The sequence below is a fragment of the Anabas testudineus genome, chromosome 21, assembly GCF_900324465.2.
Source record: "Anabas testudineus chromosome 21, fAnaTes1.2, whole genome shotgun sequence".
Classification (NCBI taxonomy): domain Eukaryota; kingdom Metazoa; phylum Chordata; class Actinopteri; order Anabantiformes; family Anabantidae; genus Anabas; species Anabas testudineus.
Window position 1 is genome coordinate 7,527,706 of NC_046629.1, and position 19,921 is coordinate 7,547,626.

The following is a 19,921-nucleotide window of genomic DNA, read 5'->3' on the forward strand; positions in this document are numbered from 1 at the left end:
TGATAAACCCCAAACGCAATCTTTCAAAAGTGTGTTCTCATTTGAAATATGAAATTCTCTTGCATCATGCTAACGCAAGCCCCCAACAGGCACTATGAATTAGCAGTCACATGACAGTACCTGAATCCATCATGTCCCATTAAAGAGTATCAGCTCAAATTTGTGTAAGACTTGTACATTGAGCCCTGTGTGTGTATACTGGGAACAGAGCAGACATGGGAAATGGTGACGTGAATTATAAGTGACTATTTGAATATTTATTTCTTACTTTGATAGTGAAATAGTCATTAGTAATGCATACCATCTCATTCTGATTGACGCCTGATTAATTGATGCATACCTAGTTCTAAATTATAGGCTAATTTAAGAGTGATAATTGCCATCATTATAACAAGACCACGAAAAAGCCTATTAAGACGGTCATACTTCTTTTCAAATGAATACAACCTTACTTATCTCTGATGTTGTTAAACGTAAGTATTATCTTGTTTTGGTCATTATTTTCCATAAATACAACTGTGCTTTCCAAAACAACTGTTGAGATCTGGAACAGGGAGCCATTGCAGCATACTATAGTGTGATGAGCAAGCGCTCAGATGATCAGATAAGTAGAAATAACAGTTTGGCCAGATTATCAAAACCACTTCAACACTAATATTCACTTACTGCATAGAAATAAAACTTTGTGTGCATATCTGATTGTGGTTAAGTGCTGTAGGTCAAAGTTAAGTCAGGAAGCTTGTATGTAAACTGAAGTGTGTTTACCACAGAGGATTGGGGTGAATACCATTTACCCCATTTCACTTTTTATTCCAAACAAATGTGTCTAATTAGTTTATTGTTAAAAAACAACAACCTATTAGTTAAGAAGCAAAACAGGTAACTGGAACTACTATGGTTTGACTGTGGCTGCAGACCCTTTGTTGCTCTCCCCAGGTGCGTCTCTCTATACGATGACTGACAAATACAGGTAAAACAACTTAACACAAACAAAAAAAATGCCTGCATGATAAACTAACTGCACACGTCCTTTACCCTGTTGTGTCTTTGGTAATGTCTTGGCACTTCCAGATCTCAGCGACTGACTTGTTGGATGCAATGTCTTATTTATTGATAACTAAATCCTGCATAAAACCAAGAAAATAGGACATTTAACTTAGTAAACTCTAACACAGTTTACCAAATTAGCATTTGGTATAGACACTTGACTAATCAAGCATGCATGCCTTCAGGCCAGCAGCAGAAAAACTGAAGTAATATACTATTCTAAAATAAACAATTAGGGGTTATTTATTAGTTCCTGTTCCTTACAACATCCAAAACATATAATCAAGCACTAATTAAAAATCAGGTGAAACTAAATTCAATATCACAAGATGCGATTCTGTGTGTTGATTGTTAATTTTATCGTGCACTTAAGTCAAGTCACTCTACAGCAGACCTTTTTTTTTTTAGAATTAATTTTGCAATTTAAGTGGGAAAGTTTGTGTCACTTTTACACACTGGCTCTGACCCTGCTCCAGAACAACTGCAGTGAGGTACAGAGATCTATAAAAATGAAGGAAACATGCATCGGTGGATTTTAGACCTCTGCCCAGGAAGATCAACGATTTACCAAATCAACATGACTGAAATAAAACTAGAACTGAAAAAGAAGCTTCACTGAACATTATGCAAGTAAAATAACAAACAAAAAAAACACAAGAATGTAAATGTCAAGGACTATAGCTGCTGCTGCTTTTCCTCTTATGAAGAGCAAGTACTGGTTGTTAAGATTAAAAACAAGTTGTACCAAAGTTAACTAAACTGGATGATTTCTATTGTGATCCAGACTGGATCCCAAAAAGGGTTAAAGTGATTGTTTTGTTTATCTACTGCAACGGTGTTTTCTTGGTTTAAGGGTAGTGAAACCAGATTGTTTCCTATTTTACAGGGGGTCCATGACATTTGCTTCAGCACTAATGATTAAGTTTGCAGCTGTGTCTGCAGATAGTACATTATATTACTGAAAAAAATCTGACGACTGCCTTTGGCTTGCTGAGAACGAAATGCCATATCATGTATCTTACAGCTACTATCAGGGAAACCACTCTAGTTATCTACTAATGGGAGGCAGGGGGCTAATTTCATGACGCACCTAAAACATCATGTTATGCCTTATCAACAGTGTTAAAAGTGACACACACGGTAGCGTTAAGCTAGGTGCAACTGCGGACTTTTAGACTGAACCGGCTTTCAAACGTGAACGCTGGTGTTATTTAAAAAAACATCTCATGGACGGAAACACTGGTCATGTAACATTATCTGTGTTGCTCTGGAATATCTTCAAAATTAGACAGTCCAGGTGCAAATGCAGTAACGTAACATGGTGGCATTACTTAACTAGCGCCGTGACCACCGTTAACAGCTGCTGGTTTAGATAGTTAACGCCTGCTGCTAGCTAGCTGCGGCAGTAACATTGAGTTAGCCTACAAGGCTAACAAGGCGATCCGCCCAGACAGTACAGCAGCGAAGGCCTTATCGTCCAAAGCCCGTTGCGCTGAGACACACAGGCCTCATTATTCGGTTGGGCCTGACACTGTGCTAACCAGGCATAAGTTGGACAGCTCAGTCACACCGAGACGTTGATTAATAACTAAAATAACTATCAATCTAACATCGCGTCCCCATGCGTTATTATTAACCAACAAACCCCATTAGCATCAGCCGTGCGAATGCCGAGAAATCAAGATAAACAGTTGATGTTAGCTAGCCGTTAGCTTACGTGCGAGTAAATACCCGAAGCTGCATTTAGCTAACGTTTCTATTTTGACAAGCCGCTTGCTGACATGACTCGACAACTAATTAGTTTTCCCATCTATACTATGAACCCCTTTCGATTAAGCCTATTGTCGCTTTGCAACAACCCAGGCGTTCAAATTAAATTGAACTACTATCTTAGATAACGTTGGATGTTAGTGATAGGGGAGTCGTCTATTTCCTGAAATGTAACAGAGTGATTGACCTGTATCGTCTAACACTAGCTAAGTTATAACTCAGCTAGATAAAACAAACTAAAAATAAGATATTGCAACCCTAAGAGATGCAAAAAGGTTAATACCAGTATATATTTCATAAAACAGTTGGTCATTACATACAGGGCGTGTGATTGGAGTGCATAACTAAATTCCAGTAACTTGTAAACAGAAGATGTTTAAAGGAAATGTTCCATCTCAGACTGTAGACTGTGCCGGGGACTATTTGCAGGTAGCTAGCGCTAGCTTGGCTCCAGTGTAGCGACGTATGCTAATCAGACTACACGTACTATTAAGACCACGAATTGCAGTTGAATCGCGTTGACATTACCAAAAACTAAATAAGCAGTTGCTAACAAAGAAAAACACGCTAGCAACTGAACAACACAAGAAAACCAAATGCAGTAATGCTACCTTGCATCCAACACCAGCTGTAGCCAGCTAACAACCAGCAGCCAACGTACTGAGCTAGTTAGCTAACGACTCACCAGGAATTTGATATGACTTCCCCCTCTATTCACAGGCTACGTCCAGCCTTGAACGATGGTGTCGTCGTATCTTACATAAACGTGGCCTATATCTGTGACAGATTCGCAGGACACAAACCTGTTACTAGAAAGATCTAATTCCTACGTTTTTTCCTCTGTTTCTGGGTGTTTTTCCTGCGTCACCGGCGCGGTTACAGCCCCCTGACTCTATCTAGTCCGATTTCTGGGGCTTGTCACTTCGGTCCCAGCAATCACTCACAACTTGAATCAGTTCAACATGGCGGAAGCGCAGTCGGGCACAAATGCCGTTCGGTAACACGGGCCCGGGCGACGGTGTGAACTCCAGCAGTCAGCGTTGTCGATGAACTAATTTGCACCGCAACCGAGTGCAGCTCCGCAAACACAACAGCCGCTGAATGGAAAGGACATAAAATCCCTCTCAATTCCGATAAGTGACTCCGGCTCCAGCATGGACGTCCAATCCGTAGTTTGATCAAAGCCGAGCGATAAAACGCTCAACAAGCGGACACGCTTCACTATAGCGCCCCCTATCGCACCGGGTGGTCAATAGACAGCTCTGTTAAAAACAAAACAGAAAGAAACTGAATTCAACCGTGGACACAAATTGGCATCTCAGCACTTCTGAGACAGAGAATCGTTAGAAACTAAATACAGGCACATCTACTAGAACTAGTTTATATCCCCAGAAAAACTGTGGTAATGAGCATTGTTATATTAAAGGTTAGGTTCACATGTTTTTTCAAATCCGTCAGGTGCCCAAACAAACTCTGGAACCGGTTTGTCTGGCTGTAATCAATTCTCTTATTCATCCAGAGCTCTGGACATCGCACAACTATTTCCCATGTTGGCATAAACAGCATTAGTGAAGGTGATTTACGCTAGTATGGCTTTGAAGCTGCCAGAGTTTATTGCATATTTTAATTTTATTTTTACTGCGCTATGCTATGTTGCAAAATTCAGTAGATTAAACATTTCTGACACTTATACTGCCCCTGGTGTGCTTTTCAGAAATGGTTCCCTTTCTTTCTGTCAGAGTTGAGAGACAGAACCCAGAACTGTAACAAGTCAAAACAAGGCAGAGTTTTTCATCTTAAAATGCTGAATCAGGAATTGACAGTGTTAGGGGCTGTAATGTTAGCTCCAGCTTGTCTATGGATTGGAGTCAAAGAGGCAGTAGAACCAAAAATCAATACATAGTGTTGTTTTCTAAAGCTAAGAAGTTGTTTGACAAAACTCTTCCAATCTTTGGATTTCTTTTACTACTGAATATGATGTCTGCTTATTTTAACAGTGTACAAGAGGAGAGAAAACATGTTTTATATATTAGATCACTAAAACTTAATGAACTTCTACCCACAACCTTGTACTGTGTTTGCTGATTTTTGTTTTATCTCTGTGACTGGAGTGTCAGTACTACACGACAGATACAAAGCTGAGGCTACAGACCCGCAGTATCTAGACATCTTTTTCTATTGTCACTTGATGTGTAATATTGGTATAAGCATGCACTGTATCTAAGGTTAACTGGTGTGCTAGCAGATGTAGTTGCCTAATCTGTACATCTATAACTATCTTTGATTTAAGATGCGTTAACCATGAAAAATTGTGAACCTATCATTTAATCTATTTGAAGGCCAAATGACAAAAATCAATTTATGAGCCCCTATTTGTCCCACATTGCTCTTTATATTTCACAGATTTGTTCAGAAGTAGTCTCTGACCTGACATACACATCCTTAAATAAGACACTAAACTCCTACCTTCCTGATCAATATACAGTAAATGGCTTTGTATAATAGCCAGACAAGTGCTTAAAATATAAAGGACTCACTTGCTCAATGGAGACACACTTTATTACTGAAAGTAGACTGAGACAGAAAAAATGAAGCACCTGTACAGTGCAGTGCAGTATAATAAATGCATTCAACTTAAAACAAATCTGATTCCTGTGTTGTAGTGGAGTCTGTGGTGTAGAATGTAAGCAGGAATGGTACCAATACAGTTCCTTGAGGTCTACCAGTGATTTTGTTTTGAATTTTTTGGGCAGCCAATTATGATCATAGAAAATTAGTTTACAGTGAATTGTTCAAAGATACAAGTCCTCAAACTAAAAACTTACACATTACTGTAAATTTAAATGAATTCCTTAAGTGATTACAAATTAGGGAGACTTTAGTGTAGAACAGAACATTAATATGGATTCTTTTACAATAGGGTTGATTGTTTTTATATATGCCATTGTCTTGTTTCTGTTGTAAGCAAGCAGCTAGCAGGAATTAACAATGGCAATCACACTGGCAGCATTGTAGGGTGATAAAAATATTTTCACCTCACTTGTGTTTTATGTAAGAATTTGATTCTTAGGATCCCTTAGACGTCCTATCAATTTATCTAGTCAGTCTTTTCTGCCGCATCTGTTGTGTTGTTCACATATGTGTGTACATAACCCTTGGAAGCCCCCAGAGCAGTCGATGTATATAGGAAACATATAAACCCTTTTTATGAGATGTGAATGTGTAACATTGCTGGCTTCTATTCTCCTTAGATGAGACAGCAAAAACAGGGCCAAGAGTAATTACAGCACAATCTGCCATAGTGAATAAGTAACGTACTCCACCTTCCATCCTGTATTATAATCTTCCTCCCTTGACTGTCATATTTGTCTAGGTTTAAAGAAAGCTTTCCACATAACACATTATTTTAATAGCCCCTTCACCCGATGCTACATTCTTATGATATGCAGACTGTGTAATTTTGTTCTTTTTCTTTGTACGTGTTGAGGGAATGCAGATGAAAATTACTCCTTTGGCTAAATTTGGCATATTTTCAGAAATGTAATAAATATGCATTACCCCTGTCAAATGAAAAAATAAAAAGAAAGAATTTTCAGTGTCTATTTTGCTTTATGATGTAAAAATGTAGCTTCTTAAATGTGAAGACTTGCTTATTTTAGGAATTGTAACTACTAACGGAATACTGTAGGGATTTCAATGTTATTTAAAACATCTAAAGATGTCATCTGTGATTGGTATTTCTTGCTATAATAAACTAATTGATTAAGAAAATATCATTGTTCCATAATGAAAGTGATAATTAGTTTAAGTCTTTAATAACAGTTTACAATGAGCATTTCCTCAACCTGCTGCAAGAGTCCAATTCTGCACTCAGCCACAGATCAAAATATTAAAATCTACTGAATCTTACTATTGCAAAAACACATCATCAGTACTGGAAAATCCAGATTACATCAACTGGAGAAAAGGAGAAGTAAAGTAATGAATTGGCTGTAAGACTACTTGGTAGCATGAGCGCCACATGACATCATAGGAACTGGCAAATGCCTCCAGATGATGTCATACATAACACACACCATAGACAGAATGAGAGACGTCAGCAAATGCTAGAAACTGTTTAACAAGATAATCTAGAGACATAACTCATAAATGCACATTTAAAATCTAAATACATTGAAAATATAATAAAATATAAAAATGTACTTTAGCTTCCTTAACAACAGTTGCTACGGTCACCACCAAATATTAACAATAATTAATTAATAATCCCCAAAACCTGAACTGCGACGGATCAGGATTAGGAGGAGCCATAATTTAGCAGAACAAAACTTTTAAATCCGATCTGAATTAGAAAAACAGGAAGGTTGTGTCCCCCTTTAAGGCGCAATCACCCCCCCATGGTAAAACATTATAAAATGAATGATTCATGAAATTCATCTATCAAATAATGCCCGGAAGAATTGCACTTTCATTCAGCATTGTGAGTCTGGCATTAAACTGTCTGGTCTCCAGTCTGAGACCCAGTGAGGACGGATCGACGAGTCTGGCTCCTCCAGGCTCCTCCAGGCTCCGGTCTGGGTTTTCTCTCCCACCGGGTTAATGGTCATCATCTCCGACAGCAAAGATGGCGGCCGAGCGGCGTTGAGTCTTCTCTGGAACAAGTTACCCACTTCGCTGTATTTGTTGAGTTTTTTTGTAAGCTAAGTGAGCCAGGTCCACACCGATCGTCTCGCCTCATCAAGGCCATGTTGTGAGACTGCGAAGAAGCTCTTTTCGCAGGGAGTTAGCGACTGCGACTCTTTAATTTCGGTTGTAGCGTTGGGTGTGCCTCGCTGTAGCTAACTATCGTCATTGTAAAATGGCTCCGGTGCAGATTGGTTCAGATGGGCAGCTCGTCCCACTCGGAGGTCCGGTGGTCTCGGGTCCGCAGCCTCCACCGGCCGGGACCCCGGCTACTCAGGGGGTCCGGCTGAGCCTGTTAATCGAGTTCCTTCTTCAGAGGACCTACCATGAAATCACACTGCTGGCGGAACTGTAAGTAGCATTTTAGCATCGTAGCTAGGCCTTAAAGCTAGCTAACCAACGTTGGGCTAACTGGCGGGCTAATCGGCTAACACCAACAAACTCATAGGATGCTCCTATTCCCGGCGCTGAAATAAACCTTTACAGCATCATTTAAAGTTGATATTTGGGATTGATCTAAAGGCTATCACATGTTCTTTACTGATTATGGTTAAAGAGTTGATGGCACATTTAACTTCTTTGATGCGGGGGGCGTATAGGTAAACAACCTAACGTGTGTGTCTCTAGAAGTTGTAGCTAATGCTCAGTTATTCAAGATGAGGTTGTTTGTGTGGAATAAATTGAGCATTAAGTTGATGATGGATCACTTGCTTCCACCTGCAGCCCCAAAACAAGACCTTTCTTCATCTTGGCCCCTTATCTCCTACATCTGTACAGATAAAAGTTCATTTTGCTGTAATCAAAGCAAACTCATATCAGGGATGCACAGTTCTCCAAGACACAGAAAGCAAACAGAGAATGCACCCTACTTAATTAATCAGGTAATATGTTGTGTTTTTATTCCAGACTTCCCAGAAAAGCTGACATGGAAAGGTATGTTTCTTCAATTCAGTTTATGTTTATCTCTTCATTACTGCACAGTTTGTTAAGTTTGTTTAACTTGTGTTTCTTTTCCAGGAAAATTGAGATTGTCCAGTTTGCCAGTCGTACTAGACAGCTATTTGTTCGTCTGTTAGCCCTGGTGAAGTGGGCTAGCAATGCAGGAAAAGTTGAGAAGTGTGCGGTATGTTTTTTTTATTCAAATGATCTGGCATGTCCAGTGAAAGCTTATCTTTTAAATATTTCCAAACCAGAATGCAAAATTAGAAAATTCAGTTCTGACCACACTGTAAGGACACTGAAGATCAGCCTTTAGAAACAAGGGGAAATATTTCAATAAGGTTAAATGGGACTTCACCAAATATGCTCTTAAAGATAAAAAGGTATCTAAATCTCTATTTTTATTTTTAAGTGTGTAGATTTTAAGTGTTGTTCATAATTTAACTTCCCTAACCTTGTGAACCTAGATTTTCATCATGCACTGCTAATATCCATTTGTCTATGAGACCACTAAATCCTTTTTCTACTCTGTCATGGTCACAGATGATCTCCAGCTTCCTAGACCAGCAGACCATCCTATTTGTGGATACAGCTGACAGGCTTGCATTGCTGGCCAGAGATGCCCTGGTACATGCCCGTTTGCCTAGCTTTGCCATCCCCTTCGCCATTGATGTTCTCACTACAGGGTCATACCCACGCTTGCCCACATGTATACGAGTAAGTTTGTTAATCTTTATTCAATGCATGCTAGGACTAGACTCTTGTATAAAATCATGTTGTAAGATCAAAATATTGGTATTTCTCCCTTTATTTCGGGATGTCAGTAAAATTATTTCTGTGTTTATTTTGTAGGATAAAATCATTCCTCCAGACCCCATTACAAAGGCTGAGAAGCAGACCACTCTGAGTCAACTTAATCAGATTCTGCGACACCGCCTTGTCACCACAGACTTGCCACCCCAGCTAGCAAACCTCACAGTTGGTAAGCAGCTTTGGTGTTTTTTAAAAGACAGCTATTCTTATACCTACATTAGCATTTTGTTTTCAGTTCTGTTGTTAATGAGCAGTGCATTTTTGCTTGTGTGTGTGTTTGTTTAGCTAATGGACGTGTAAAGTTTCGAGTGGAAGGAGAGTTTGAGGCTACTTTGACTGTGATGGGAGATGACCCTGATATTCCATGGAGGCTGCTAAAGTTGGAGATTCTTGTGGAGGACAAAGAAACTGGAGGTGGGGCATGCACTCATTCAGCTTCTGCACACAACAGTACCACTGACAAAACAACTTAATTGCTAATCTTTTCCCTCTTTATGTCAAATATTTTGTCTCTCACCCCATTCCCATGCTCCCATCTATACCCCCCTCTTCCACCTATACTGACAGATGGCCGAGCCTTGGTCCACAGTTTGCAAGTGAACTTCATCCATGAGTTGGTCCAGGCACGTCTGTGTGCAGATGAAAAACCACTGCAGGACATGTACAACTGCTTGCGTATCCTTTCTTTGTCTTCATCTGTCTATCTCCAAACATGAACAGGATTTTTTACAATGTGTAGCTGCACTGCCTGCAACCACTTGGCTTTTGTCCCAGGATGCTGTGAATTACCGCAGTAGGGCGGGAGTGTGTGTTGGAGCATATAGAGTATTGACTGGTAGATGAGTGCAGCATTCCAATGAGAAACACAGCTGCAGAATTGCATCCTTCTTAACCACCTCTTTAAATTAATTATCAAATAACACAACCGCCTTTTTGTTTGAAAGGGAAAGGGCAGCACTGTTCTCACCACAGCCTTCACTCACCCAGTTCATGTCTGGTGTAATTAATACCTTTATGATGTCTTTCAACACTTGAAGATACGTAAATTACATTCTTAATTTATATGTCCATGTTTTTTGAAAGATTATGGCTAAATCTTGTACAAGGAAAGAGTGTACCGTGATGTCATCAGGTAGTATTAATAGTGCCACTCATCATGTTGTTATATCGCTTATGTTGGAATGATTAGACAGTCAGTCATCTCCTCTCTGTGGTAAAATGTGGAGGCAGACAAGTGCTTGTTAGCATTCAGGCTAACATCAAAGACCCTAATCAAGCATGCAAGCTGAGCACAATCGTGCTAATCACAATGCTAATCAGTACATCTCTGCTCTGCCTTTCCCGTGCCACCGCTAGCAGTGCAGCTCACCGTGTGAAAGAGCAGTCTGTGTTGGACACAAATAGCCCTTTTACCAACAAAGTGTATGTGTCCTGAGGATATGTGTGCAAGTGTGTTTTGAATGTTAATGAGAAGATGTTTATAATAGTTTATCTCTCTTTACCTGGACTTGGTATTTTCCCACACTGTACTTTTTCTTTAACAGCATTGTTTCTAGACTCCTTCTGTCTGTCACTGCAGCTAGAGGTGCTCCACTCTCAGACTCTGATGTTGATCAGAGAGCGATGGGGAGACCTGGTGCAGGAGGAGAGATATGTGCCTGCAAAATACCTCACCCTCAGTGTCTGGAAGTAAGACTAAATTTTAGTTACATGAGTGAACACGCATTTTTATACTTATAAATAATAATTTTAACTCTATGCTAAAAAAAATCCATTTATACATTTACAATCTGATTCTGACTGATTCTTTTTCATTTTGTCTCTCCAGCCAACAGGTTTTGGGCAGAAAAACGGGTACAGCGTCTGTACATAAAGTCACTATCAAGATTGACGAATCAGATGGATCTAAGCCATTACAGATATCTCATGAACCCCCTCTCCCTGCTTGTGACTCCAAATTAATGGAGAGAGCTATGAAGGTAAAATGGACATGAATGTTTTTAGTCTAATATCACATACAGGTTAGTATGGCTTCTTGGATGAGTACCATACAAATAAATATTCTGTTTTCTTTTACTTATTCTCTAGATTGACCATCTATCAGTGGAGAAACTTTTGATCGACAGTGTGCATGCACGATCCCATCAGAAACTACAGGAATTAAAGGCCATTCTAAAGGCCAGCAATCCTAGTGACAACTGTATGTATTCACTTTATGATCTCATCTTTACCATCATTTAATTCATTAATTTATTTTATTTTGAAGTCAGTTATCCATAACAACATTGCAAGAAGTTTTGCTTGCTGTAATTTCTCCTGTGCATATGTGACATGAAGGATTCACTTTTTAAAGCAATACCAACATATCAGTAATTTTTTAAAATGTTTAAAAACTTCATTATGCTTAAGGGGCACAGCATGTAAACATGTCAAGCGAAACACGAAGAGGAGATTTTTTATTAACAAGTGTGTAAATTTTGAAGATAACTAGATAACTATTCTCTTAAGCCATCTTCTTTATTTAAAGGAAATAATTCTGTATTGTTTTTATTTTGGTTGTTTGTTTTTTCCAGCATTCATTGAGACTGCTTTACCTACACTTGTTATTCCAATACATGAGCCCTGCGGTCGTTCAGAGTGCTTACATATTTTTGTGGACCTGCACTCCGGCATGTTTCAGCCCATGCTGTATGGATTAGGTAAGTGGGAGCCAGCATTGACTCAAAACACTTTTTTGTTTTCCTAGTAAAGTTTCCATTTGGCTGATTATGTAGTTTATTTGGTTTTGTATAGGAATAAAACAATTAACAGCTTTGGTTCTTGTGGTTCCACTTTTACTGGTTTATATGCTCAGCTCTGTGAACATAAAACCCTGGGGTGTTTATTTTATAGATCAGTCCATGCTGGATGATATTGAGAAGACCATTAATGATGATATGAAGCGTATCATATCTTGGCTTCAGCAACTGAAGTAAGTAAACCTCTATCTCAAATATAAGCATAAAATAGCTATTGACAGCTATCAGTATAATGTACTTTTTTGCACAGGGAGAGCAGAAGCAGTTTGGTAGAGAACAATGATGGAGCATAAATGGTCAACATAAGGAGCCCAAGTCTAACACTTGCTTTTAGCTTGTCAAAACCAACTAATTGCAGTCAGTAACTGTCAGTAGCAACACTTGTTTAAGCAAGTGGCAAGATAGGCATTGGGATGAATTGCCAGGGCTATTGCAGTGTGTTCACACACAAGTAGCTGGGAGTATCTGGCCTGTCATGAATCTGTAGCTCTGGCAGTGGTGAGCACATAATTTACATGTTTTGTATCTGTCTGGACAGTTGCTTTCTGCACACCAACAATGGAAGCGTTTGCTTCCACACATCTTGTCCGTTCTTTAAATGTGCTGGTAAATTGTTGGAGAAAATTGGGAAACTGGAAACGGCATTGATCAGCTTGTCCTTCATTTAGTTTAAAATTTCTTTGCATAATGTAGTGGACTAGTTAACTGTTCTGCAGTCAACATGGTTCTAACTGGCTTCTTACTTTCTGAACTTGGCTTTCATTATGAGACTGACTCTTTTTGTCCTTCTGTCCAGGTTCTGGTTGGGGGAGCAGCGTTGTAGACAGTCTGTGAAGCACCTTCCTACTGTGTGTACTGATGTCCTACACCTCTCCAATGCAGCCTCTCATCCTGTTGGCAACTTGTCCAAACATAAACTTTTCATCAAACTCACACGCCTTCCGCAATATTACATTGTGAGTTCTCCAACCACAAAGAAAATCACTAAGAATTTGCCTTCCTTATTATGTATTCCTGTCAATATCAAATTTCAACTTTTCTTTTTTCTTCTTATCTCCTTTTTGCAGGTGGTGGAAATGCTTGAAGTGCCTAGCTGTCCCACTGCATTACAGTACAAGTACTCTTTCCTGTCTGTGTCTCAATTGGAAGGAGAAGACGGGCCCATGTGCGCACAGCTTCTACAACATTTCAAACCCAACCTCAAACATCTTGTCCAGGACACTACAGCAGGGAAAGTGGTCCGACCTGGAACAAAGAGAAAGGTAGTCAGTAGTAGAGTAGTTACAGAAACAGTATTTCACATGTTTTAATTGTTTGATGCTGTCCTAGACGATTCTGACCAAACTAGCAATATGTGGGTGGGCAGTGTAAATAATAAATGCTCTGCTCACACTCAAGGTGTTTACAACAGCTAACAAAGATCTGCACGAAGAAAATATTCCAGACTTATAATTTCTGCCTTTGCCTGCATTGATATAAAATGCTGCAGCTTTGATGTGAAGCATTTTACAATATAATCACCACAAGAATAAATCATAGTTTTGTGCCCAGATGGATTTATAAAGGCAAACAAATGTTGCTCTAATATGTTTTTTATCCTTGTTGTTCGGTAGGTATCTGGAGACCAGACGGATCCAGAGCCAAAGAAGCCCAAACGGTCTGGAGAAATGTGTGCCTTCAACAAGGAGCTTGCTCACTTAGTGGCAATGTGTGACACCAACATGCCTTTTATTGGTCTCAGAACAGAGGTACAGGTCACTGTACTATCAAACTGCAAATATACGAATGCCACTTGTGTGGTTTAAGCTAATATGTGTTTCTTATTGGTTAGCTGTCCAACATGGAGATTCCTAACCAGGGTGTACAAGTAGAGGGAGATGTCAGCAGTCATGCAATACGTCTACTGAGGTAATACTAAGCTAGAAACCTACCCACTTTTAAACTATGATAATCTTTGACAAAGAAAACTTGTGACTCTACAGTTTTTGTTTTTTGGCAGGATTCCTCCCTGTAAAGGTGTAGGAGAGGAGACCAGGAGAGCCTTAGAGCGGTCTCTTCTGGATTGCACCTTCCGCCTGCAGGGCAGGAACAACCGAACATGGGTTGCTGAACTTGTGCTGGCCAACTGCCCACTTAACAGCACCCACAGCAAGGAGCAAGGTATACACAATTACAAAGAACATTAGGCAGATTATACAAGCAATAATAATAAAAAACACCCTAAAAAATTGCCACAGCCCTAGAGCAGATATATTGCACAACATAATCAGCACTTAATCCAGCAATTAACCATAACGTAGTATCCATATTCTGTAGCACCTCACTAACATTTTGCTGTTTTTCCCCATAGATTTGTTAGAAATATTTTGCTTAACATAACCTTGATCATTGAAGTCTTCATAGAAACAAACCATTTCCTCTTTTAGCCTCCACACGGCACGTGTATCTGACATATGAAAACCCTCTGTCGGAGCCAGTGGGTGGGCGGAAGGTGGTAGAGATGTTCCTCAATGACTGGAACGCCATCAGTCAGCTTTACCAGTGTGTTCTCAACTTCTCTTCTGCACTTCCAGGTATGGGCATCCTGATTTTTTAAATTGGTACTCATTTTTAAAATTGGTTTTTATGTTACTGTTCATTAGTAAACAATAAAACATTGGACTGGTTTGCGTGCTTGGAGTCACACAGTGTTAAATAGTTGCTTGGCAAAGGAATGCACCCATCTAATATAGCTGCATGTTGTGACTGTTTCCCTCCAGAGATGCCATCTTACCTGAGCCTGTTCTCAGAAGTGCGGCTCTATAACTACCGTAAGCTAGTGCTCTGCTACGGCATTACGAAGGGAAGCTCCGTCACCATCCAGTGGAACTCGAGCAACCAGCGTTTCCACCTCTCCCTAGGCACCGTGGGCCCTAACTCTGGCTGCTCCAACTGTCACAATATCATCCTTCACCAGCTACAGGAGATGTTTAACAAGAACCCCAATGTGATGCAGCTGCTGCAGGTACCACATTAGCACAGTCATAAAAACACAGGAGCAGCAATCAAGCAATGTGTTCACTTATTATTATTTTCAGCTACGAGTATGTTACCTTGTCATCTGTTTGGTTCTTCATTTTCATGAATGTGGTATAGTGTAACTTTCTGAGCATCTGTCTATTTATCTTTCTCAGGTGCTTTCTGACACACAGGCCCCTCTGAATTCAATCAACAAGCTACCAACAGTGCCCATGCTGGGCTTAACCCAGCGCACCAACACTGCCTACCAGTGCTTCTCCATCCTACCCCAGTCACCCACACACATCCGTCTGGCATTTCGAAACATGTACTGCATTGACATCTACTGCCGCAGCCGCGGCGTAGTAGCCATTAGAGATGGAGCCTACAGTTTGTTTGACAACACAAAGATTGTGGAAGGTTTCTACCCTGCTCCAGGACTCAAGGTATACCAGCCTTCGAGGCATTGTACTGGTATTAAGTAACTCTCAACAATGCTGTTCTGTGGCAACTGAACTTGTTTTAAAGTTTTTGAAGATGTTTCGTCTGAACATGAAAGGTTGAGTCTTTACACAGGTATTAAGGAACTGACTTTATATGGAAGAAGAGATAAGCTTCTGCAGACAAGGGGTCTAAACCTCCTGACAGTTTTACTTACTCAATTTGATTTAATTGTTAAGAATCAGGGGAGAGGATTGACACCACTGTCCTGTCTGAACCATAAATATGACGTTTTTGCTATGTTTAACAGCTGTAATTTTACGTTCACCTCTGCCCTTCTCCTCTTTCCCTATTCTAGACATTCCTTAATATGTTTGTAGACAGCAATCAGGATGCTCGCAGGCGCTCTGTCAATGAAGATGATAATCCACCCTCGCCGGTGGGGGTAGACATGATGGACAGTCTGATGAACCAGCTGCAACCTCAACAGCAGCCACAAACACTAAGGGGGGGTCCAGGAGGTGTTTATCCTCCTCTCACTTCACCACCACCAAATTACCTCGCTAATGTGACTCCCTCGCCGTCCATGATGCCGACCCATTCACCAGGTATAAGCATATGTAGTACTTGTTGTATGTGTGAGTGACTGATATCTTGTATTGCTGATGTCATCCAAGCTTTTCAACCTGCCATAGAGCAGTATGGCTAATGAAGCATTGCTTTGTAATGGATCACATCCCTGTCATCAAGCTTCCTGCAGAAGCATTTTTGTTGCAAGAGCAAACTGTGTATGTCAGAGAGAATGAGGCAGAGCAACCACGTGTGCCTATTTTAATTTTATGATACCATGAGCTCAGTTTTGTTCATCATGCAACATACGCACACTGCACAGCCAAGAGGGAACAAAGCATGTCCTTCCATTCCTCCATCTCAGCCCATCAGCCAGAGACTACAGCCCTTCCTCCCAGCTTTAGTATGTGTGTACTTCAGAGAGTATGTGTGTGTACTTGAGAACTTGTCAACCTCAGAGTCTGACGAGCCCTTTGGTGTGTGTATGTGTGTGTGTGTGTGTGCAGGGAACATCCATACCTCTGGCTCCCCTAGTGGAGCTCTGAGGGCACCCTCTCCTTTTGGGCCCACTCCGTCTCCATCTTCTCTGGGCATAGCCATGGGCCAGACCAGCTTTGCCAGTCCCCACGGTAAGCAGGAGGGTGAATGCTGGACTGGTGGGAATTCTGGTCTGCTGGGCTAAGGGCTGAAACGGGCTGAACTTAAAACCTTCACTAGACATTAGACACGAGCAAGCATATGACAAATGGTCTGCAAGGTGTGGGCACACAGTGGTGAATTTATGTATGTTAAGTGTTGCTATGTGGCTGATGTCATCTCCTACACCCTAGGTGCTTTGGACCCCAGCTCTCCATATGCCATGGTGTCTCCCAGCCATAGAGGCCAGTGGCCAGGCTCACCCCAGGTCTCAGGACCTTCTCCTGGGGCAAGGATCCACGGAATGTCTCCTGGTAACCCTTCGCTGCACTCTCCAATCCCTGACCCTCATTCTCCACGTGCTGGGACCAGTAAGTTCTGCTTGACCCAGTATTGCCTCGTGATTACAGAACAGTTTGTTGTTTATACTACTTCACTTTACATTTACACAAAATACATTGTGTGTTTCTTCCTGTTTTAGGTTCACAAGTCATGCCTACCAGTATGCCTCCACCCCGCTTGCTACCTCAGCGCCCCTGGGCTGCCTCCATTCCTACAATCCTCACCCACAATGCCTTGCATGTACTTTTGCTACCCTCACCCACTCCCTGCCTGGTTCCAGGCCTGGCAGGAAGCTACCTCTGCTCGCCTCTGGAACGCTTTTTGGGTTCAGTTATCATGAGACGGCACCTGCAGAGGATCATCCAGCAGGAAGCCAATGTAAGTTCTGAAAAACCATCCTGATTTGGACATTGGATGTTTTTTTTCCCCTCTTGAATTTCATCAATTAAAATAATTTCCCCTCACTCTTTCTACTCTGTTATTTCTCCTCCAGTTGTCCATTGTGAACTCTAACGAACCAGGAGTGATCATGTTCAAGACAGATGTGCTCAAGTGCCGTGTGGCTCTCAACCCAAAAAACTACCAGACGCTGCAGCTGAAAGTCACTCCAGAAAATACAGGTCCCTGGTCCCAGGAGGAGCTTCAAGTGCTAGAGAAGTTCTTTGAGACACGGGTATGTACAATGTCCACTTAAAAATTATTCTAAGGTACACTTGAAGAATATGGAAAGATGTATACTGATCAGTTCATATTGTTGTTTTTTTTCCAGGGTTGACATCTTTTACCAGTGTTGCATTTAAATATTTTTATAATAGTGAAACTGCCCATTTTTTTTCCTTTGTGCCACTCACATACCTACATTGATCACTGATCCATTTTCTGTTCTCTTTCTAGGTTGCTGGTCCTCCCTTCAAATACAACACTCTGAATGCCTTCACAAAGCTACTCGGGGCCCCCACTAACATTCTTAGGGACTGTGTGCGCATCATGAGGCTTGAACTGGTAGGTTTCTCATTTGTTTACAATAGCTCCCGTCACATGCATTCATGTATCTCATTGTTATTTTGCACGGGCCTCGTCAGTTGATAATTATCAAAATAAATATTTTGATCTCATGCAGAATCATTTAGCACTTTTACCAGCAGCACCCTCAATATCTTAGAAATCTCCCGAACACTAGAATATGCATACTGAGCAGGGCCTCCACACCTCTCCCCCTTTGCAAAGCAAGCTGTGAAATTATAGTGGCAGCACAGAACAAATACAACATACATGTATTCATTCATGTTTTTCCTCATCTCTCTTGCAGTTCCCTGACCAGGCTGGAGAGCTAAGGTGGAATGTCCAGTTCTGTCTCACCATCCCTCCCAGTGCTCCCCCCATCGCTCCTCCTGGCACCATCGCTGTGGTGCTCAAGTCCAAGATGCTCTTCTTTGTATGTCTCAGCAGTGATTTATTAGCACATGAACCTGTGGAGCATCTTCACAGCTCACCCACCAAACTCACCCATTGTTTTTCATCTGTTGTGTGTCACAGTTGCAGCTGACCCAGCGTATCCCAGTGCCTCAGGAGCCAGTGAGCATTATTGTACCCATCGTGTACGACATGGCCACAGGCCTCACTCAGCAGGCTGACATCCCCAGACAACCCAGCTCCTCTGGGGCTGCAGCACTCATGGTCTCTAACATCCTTAAGAGGTTCAATGATCTGCACCCCGCACGACAGGGTGAGAGCTAGCACTCCTAGCTATAGAATATTTTAAAATGTTGACGAGTTCTAAATGGTTTTGCTAAAGATGGCCATTGTCTTTCTATTTCTGTAGGAGAGTGTACAATCTTTGCCTCTGTTCACGAGCTGATGGCCAACCTCACTCTTCCCCCCGGCACTCGACAGTAGAAGCAACATATACAGAGTCGTTACAGAATCTCAACTGGAGCCCATTTAAGACGGAGAATGTGTCCATCCCTGAACTAAGAAGAAGCAGATTCTTAAGATGTCAAATTCTAGCATAGTCCCTCTTTGCTTCAGTCACATTTGACCTGTAGTAAAATTGCTAAGGAGTACAGTATGTACAGTCACAGACCCCAGTCTTTAAAGAGGTTTACAGACAAGACTTGGATCTACTGTTGAGGTAGAACTTGTTGGTCATTGGTTTTAAAAGGATATTAATGTTATCTTCTTCCTTCAGGTGCACTTGTAAACAAAATTATCTATTGAAAATAAGGTTGTTTACTAAAATATGTACATTACTGTATATTTGAGTGATGAAAAGAATCCGGTGCGGTAGGTTTTTGCTAGAGCTTTGTTTTGTTTTTTTATAATGCTATACTGATATAACTGTAGTATCAGGAGATGTATTCCTTAGCACACTATTTAAATGTCTTCTTGCCTTTTCTTTGTCAAGACCTGGATTTTTATTTCAAACTCTCACTTTGGATACTGTAAAAATGTGACAAACTTTATAAGCCAGTTGTATTTTATTAAGACGCGTTTTGAGTTGTGATTGAAGGATTTGAGACGTCTTGTCTGACTTTGCTATTTAATAATAAACCAAGGCTGCAGTCGGTTTGTGCTTTAAGGATCCTGCACAGGGAGTTCTACAATAATCAGATAATTCACTTTGGTAGCTTAACATTTAACCTACAGCTTAATCAAAAGGGCTGAATGTTTTATTATTATTATTATGCATTACATAATTATATACTAATATATGCTATTATTATATTATACAACTGACAGTGCAGCAGGTTTTTATTCTTCAGCCACTGAAACTTCACTCACCACATGCGTGTGATCGAATCTTCATTGTTTTCATTTAAAATACCACTTTGATTTTATTATTTCACAGTTTGTAAACTGTATATCAGCATCCAGCACCTAAATAA

The 19,921-nt window shown here is 40.7% G+C and overlaps 2 protein-coding genes across 10 annotated transcripts in view; one reads left to right on the forward strand and one right to left on the reverse strand.

Moving 5' to 3' along the window:
* Window positions 1–3,970, reverse strand: part of usp9 (ubiquitin specific peptidase 9) — a 31,539-nt gene extending 27,569 nt beyond the window's left edge. For 6 of the 8 annotated variants that reach the window (XM_026376726.1, XM_026376724.1, XM_026376725.1 and 3 more), the window contains exon 1: window positions 3,503–3,970. The gene's annotated coding sequence lies outside the window, so the exon portion shown is untranslated. The other 2 variants (XM_026376718.1, XM_026376719.1) reach the window with 2 other exon arrangements.
* Window positions 3,971–7,404: 3,434 nt separating this feature from the next.
* On the forward strand, window positions 7,405–19,602 carry med14 (mediator complex subunit 14). Of its 2 annotated transcripts, XM_026376564.1 has the most exons (29): window positions 7,405–7,851; window positions 8,407–8,433; window positions 8,518–8,623; window positions 8,983–9,156; window positions 9,292–9,421; window positions 9,538–9,666; window positions 9,820–9,927; window positions 10,809–10,941; window positions 11,081–11,231; window positions 11,341–11,452; window positions 11,826–11,951; window positions 12,145–12,223; window positions 12,847–13,006; window positions 13,118–13,312; window positions 13,664–13,798; window positions 13,882–13,958; window positions 14,050–14,210; window positions 14,477–14,623; window positions 14,810–15,054; window positions 15,224–15,493; window positions 15,847–16,096; window positions 16,565–16,687; window positions 16,889–17,065; window positions 17,176–17,414; window positions 17,530–17,709; window positions 17,931–18,038; window positions 18,346–18,471; window positions 18,573–18,762; window positions 18,859–19,602. In XM_026376564.1, exons 1-29 carry the CDS (start codon window positions 7,676–7,678, stop codon window positions 18,930–18,932), a joined length of 4,308 nt encoding a protein of 1,435 aa, XP_026232349.1. In that variant the 5' UTR covers window positions 7,405–7,675; the 3' UTR covers window positions 18,933–19,602. The 2 variants fall into 2 exon arrangements, with proteins under 2 accessions (XP_026232349.1, XP_026232350.1); XM_026376565.1 differs by lacking the exon at window positions 16,565–16,687.
* Window positions 19,603–19,921: the final 319 nt, after the last annotated feature.

Bases quoted from the DNA above. Each gene is read 5' to 3' on its own strand.
- med14 (XM_026376564.1), top strand. From the start codon at position 7,676: ATGGCTCCGGTGCAGATTGGTTCAGATGGGCAGCTCGTCCCACTCGGA. The intron at 9,667-9,819 runs GTGGGGCATGCA...CTATACTGACAG, and splicing joins GGAGGACAAAGAAACTGGAG to ATGGCCGAGCCTTGGTCCAC. The intron at 13,313-13,663 runs GTAGTCAGTAGT...GTTGTTCGGTAG, and splicing joins GACCTGGAACAAAGAGAAAG to GTATCTGGAGACCAGACGGA.